The sequence below is a fragment of the Eleutherodactylus coqui genome, chromosome 12 (assembly GCF_035609145.1).
Source record: "Eleutherodactylus coqui strain aEleCoq1 chromosome 12, aEleCoq1.hap1, whole genome shotgun sequence".
Lineage (NCBI taxonomy): Eukaryota > Metazoa > Chordata > Amphibia > Anura > Eleutherodactylidae > Eleutherodactylus > Eleutherodactylus coqui.
The window spans coordinates 126,078,409-126,082,243 of record NC_089848.1 but is presented as its reverse complement, the minus strand read 5'-3'; the positions used below and the strand labels follow the sequence as shown (position 1 = coordinate 126,082,243).

The following is a 3,835-nucleotide window of genomic DNA, read 5'->3' as shown; positions in this document are numbered from 1 at the left end:
GAGGCTCTAGTGCCCTGTTGTACCGCCTCTAGCTTGGATACAAGATGTGATACAGGGGGCATGGAGGCTCCAGTATCCTGTTGTACCGCCTGTAGTTTGGGTACAAGATTTGATGTGACCGGGCATGGAGGCTCTAGTATCCTGTTGTACCACCTCTAGCTTGGATACAAGATGTGATACAGGTGGGCATGAAGGCTCTAGTACCCTGTTGTACCGCCTCTAGCTTGGACACAAGATGTGATACGGCAGCATGGAGGCTCTAGTACCCTGTTGTACCGCATCTAGCTTGGATACAAGATGTGATGCAGGGGCATGGAGGCTCTAGTACCCTGTTGTACCGCCTCTAGCTTGGATACAAGATGTGATACAAGTGGGCATGAAGCCTCTAGTACCCTGTTGTTTCCACCTTTAGCTTGGACACAGGATGTGATACAGGTGGGCATGGAGGCTCTAGTACCCTGTTGTTCCACCTCTAGCTTGGATACAAGATGTGATACAGGGGCATGGATGCTCTCGTACCCAGTTGTTACACCTCTAGCTTGGATACAAGATGTGATACAGGAGCATGGAGGCTCTAGCACCCTGTTGTACCACCTCTAGCTTGGATATAAGATGTGATACAGGAGCATGGAGGCTCTAGTACCCTATGGTGTGGTACTACTTCTAGCTTTGATTTAGGATGTGAGATGGGTGAACATGGAGGCTCAAGCGCCTGAAAATAGTTCAGACAGACACAAGGACCTATAATGATGGTGAGCAACTTAACAGTTGGAGCTGCTTAGGCTTGTCAGATGATCCTGGTCTGTTGAGGATGTCCTGATGGCCTTGTGTGCCCTCTCGCATCCACTGGTCCCAACACCTCCTAACAGTCTGGTCAGATGCTCCTCTCCACTGGTGGTCTGTTGGGGGTCCTAAGCCCGGTCACCTTGTGTGCCCCCATCTACTGGTCCCAACACCTCCTAACAGTCTGGTCAGACACTCCTCTCTACTGGTGGTCTGTAGGGGGCATCCTGAGCCCGGTCACCTTGTGTGCCCTAACACATCCACTAGTCACAACACCTCCTAACAGACTGGTCAGATGCTCCTCTCTACTGGTGGTCTGTTGGGGGTCCTGAGCCCGGGCACCTTGTGTGCCCTCACACATTCACTGGTACCATCCACTGGTCCCAACACCTCCTAACAGTTTGGTCAGATACTCCTCCCTACTGGTGGGCTGTCTGGGGCATCCTGAGCCCGGTCACCTTGTGTACCCTCACACATCCACTGGTCCCAACACCTCCCAACAGTCTGGTCAGAAGCTCCTCTCTACTGGTGGTCTGTCTGGGGCATCCTGAGCCCAGTCAACTTGTGTTCCCCCATCCACTGGTCCCAACACCTCCTAACAGTCAGGTCAGAACGGGGACAGTTCATCAATACGACCATCCGGCTTCTCACATCCCAATAATGCGCCCCCCTCTGGTAACAGGGTGAAATCTCTTCTCTGCGTCGTAGAGGCGTCTAGTGGCCAACAAGCTCTACAAGCGGAAGAAGAGGTCACTACACACAGGGAGTCTCCGAGAGCCTGTTATAGGCCAAGGGGGGAACCAGTTTTAGAGCCTCCAGTGACAAGACCGTCCATCTAATCACCACAACTCTCATCATTTACAGATCTGCCTGAGATGGAATTGCAGGACGAGTTTTGTAGCAAAAGACAACTCCTTCTAGGGGCGTGATTTCGTCTTGACAAGCAGTGCATATTGCTGGGTACCTGCCAATGTTCTGCAAGTGTTAACGACAAAATCTAAATGCTTCTGTCATATAAAACCTACATGATGACATTATGAGACAGTATTTATGTCCTAACCAATCAGCCGTGCCGGCAGAACACATCTGTGATGATATGCGGACAGCTCCACGGATCCGCGCTGGGAAGCTGTCACTTAAGTGTGCGTCTCATTTGGAAAAGCACAAAATTGGAGAATTACTTTGAGCGATACATTCCGTTTTATAATAGTGGGTTACAGTCTGCGGCCTTACTGAAAGCGCAGGACGTGCAGCAGTCACTGGTTTGGTCCATTCAGAGGGCGTATTTGTCATCCGTGTGCCGTACGTGTATTCCACTGGCAGCACACGGACTCAATATAGCCAATTAACAGGTCCAGATGAACCTTTGTTCACACTGACCAATATCTATGTATTTGTGCCATAAACGAGTCTTTTTTGCGTGCATGTCCGAAATTTAGTGCGGATGGCTTCCCACGGACGTTTTGCGCATGTATTTATGCATGCAAAATTTGCTTGCACAATACGCAGAGAGTTAATTTCAATTGGTTCATTCTCATTTTTGCTTTTGCACACGAGCCAGTGCGCTCGTGCTGTAAACTAAGCAGACAGCTCTGTTCCCATTGCAGTGGCCAGGAGTGGTATAACAGGCAAAGTTCCCATTCATTTCAATGTAAACTTTGCCTGTAATACTAAGTCTGGCCACTGCAGTGGGAACAGAGCTGTCTACTTCCTGCAGGAACCATCTCAGCACACCAGCTTAGAGAACAGAAGGGGCTAGTATGAGAATAAACCCAAGACCCCAGAAATCCAAGACATTAGTGCTAGCCACAAAAACCAGTATAAGGCCATATTCACACAGCTGGTGCAGGTTGCATCCGCGATTTTGGGGTGCAATTCGCATCAGACAGCATATGGACAACCCGTCCATGTGCTGTCCGATGTGTGGTCTTACTCTTATCTGAGAATTCGACCAGAATAGGACATGTAGGACATGCAGCGAATTTTCAAACATTGACTATCAATCCGAGTGAAAAATCAAACGTTCTGCTCAGGATAATATGCTAAGCCAAAAACGTTGGGTGCTTGTCAGTATTTTTGTGTCAGGCAGGCAGATATGAATCCACCTTGCCACGCGCCAGTTTGACCTTGGGCTATCTGGGTAGGCAGCATCTGTAGAACCCCGGTTTTCACCCTTGACCCCTCCAAGCATGATATGGTCTTCATTGCGCGGTCCTCAAGCCATTACTCATCCGGCTAATCCCAGTGGTGTAACTGCTGACGCTGCACTGGACCGAGGCGCAGTACCTGAAGGTCTGAACAGGAGTCTTGTAGGAACACAGGCTATAGTCATGGCTGGCAGCACAGATGAATTAACGAGGTCCAGACTGAAGGCCAAGGCAGGCAGAAAGTGATAATGAAGTCCGGAATACAGAGCTGAGATCAGGGGGAACAGAAGTCGTAATAGTCAGAGTCAGCAAGGGTTAGAACTGACAGCAGGAGACCAAATGGCTTAGGTCTCATGTCCACCGGCAAAAGATTATTTAAATTCCGCAGCGGATCACCCGCATGTGGATCCGCACCCCATAGGGATGCATTGACCACCCGCGGGGTAGATAAATACCCGCGGATGGTCAATAAAAGGGATTTTTTTTTAAATGGAGCATGAAAAAATCCGGACCATGCTCCATTCTCGTGCGGGTCTCCCACGGGGACGGCTCCCGTAGGCTTCTATTGAAGCCTATGGAAGCCGTCCGGATCCGCGGGAGACCTAAAATCAGAATAAACTTACCTGCTCCGGATCTTCCCTTCTTTGCGGCTTCATCTTCTCTCCGTCGCGGCCGGATCTTTTTCCTTCGGGCTGGCGCATGCTCGCGGCACGCAACTGACGTGCCGTGCACATCTGCCAGGCTGAAGAAAGAAGATCCGGCCGCGACGGAGAGAAGATGAAGCCGCCGCGAAGGGAAGATCCGGAGCGGGCGAGAGGTGAGTAATTGCTATTTTCATCCCTCATGTCCGCGGGGCAGGAGAGACCTGCTGAGAATCCGTAGTGGGCCTGATTTTCCCCGTGGAC

The 3,835-nt window shown here is 50.5% G+C and overlaps 1 protein-coding gene across 1 annotated transcript in view; it reads right to left on the bottom strand.

The window, feature by feature from the left end:
• The window catches only part of MALRD1 (MAM and LDL receptor class A domain containing 1), a 460,314-nt gene extending 456,683 nt beyond the window's left edge, over positions 1–3,631 (bottom strand). The window contains exon 1 of the mRNA XM_066584724.1: positions 3,554–3,631. Within this exon, the coding sequence (XP_066440821.1) occupies positions 3,554–3,631 (78 nt within the window). The remainder of the gene's footprint in view (positions 1–3,553) is intronic.
• Positions 3,632–3,835: the final 204 nt, after the last annotated feature.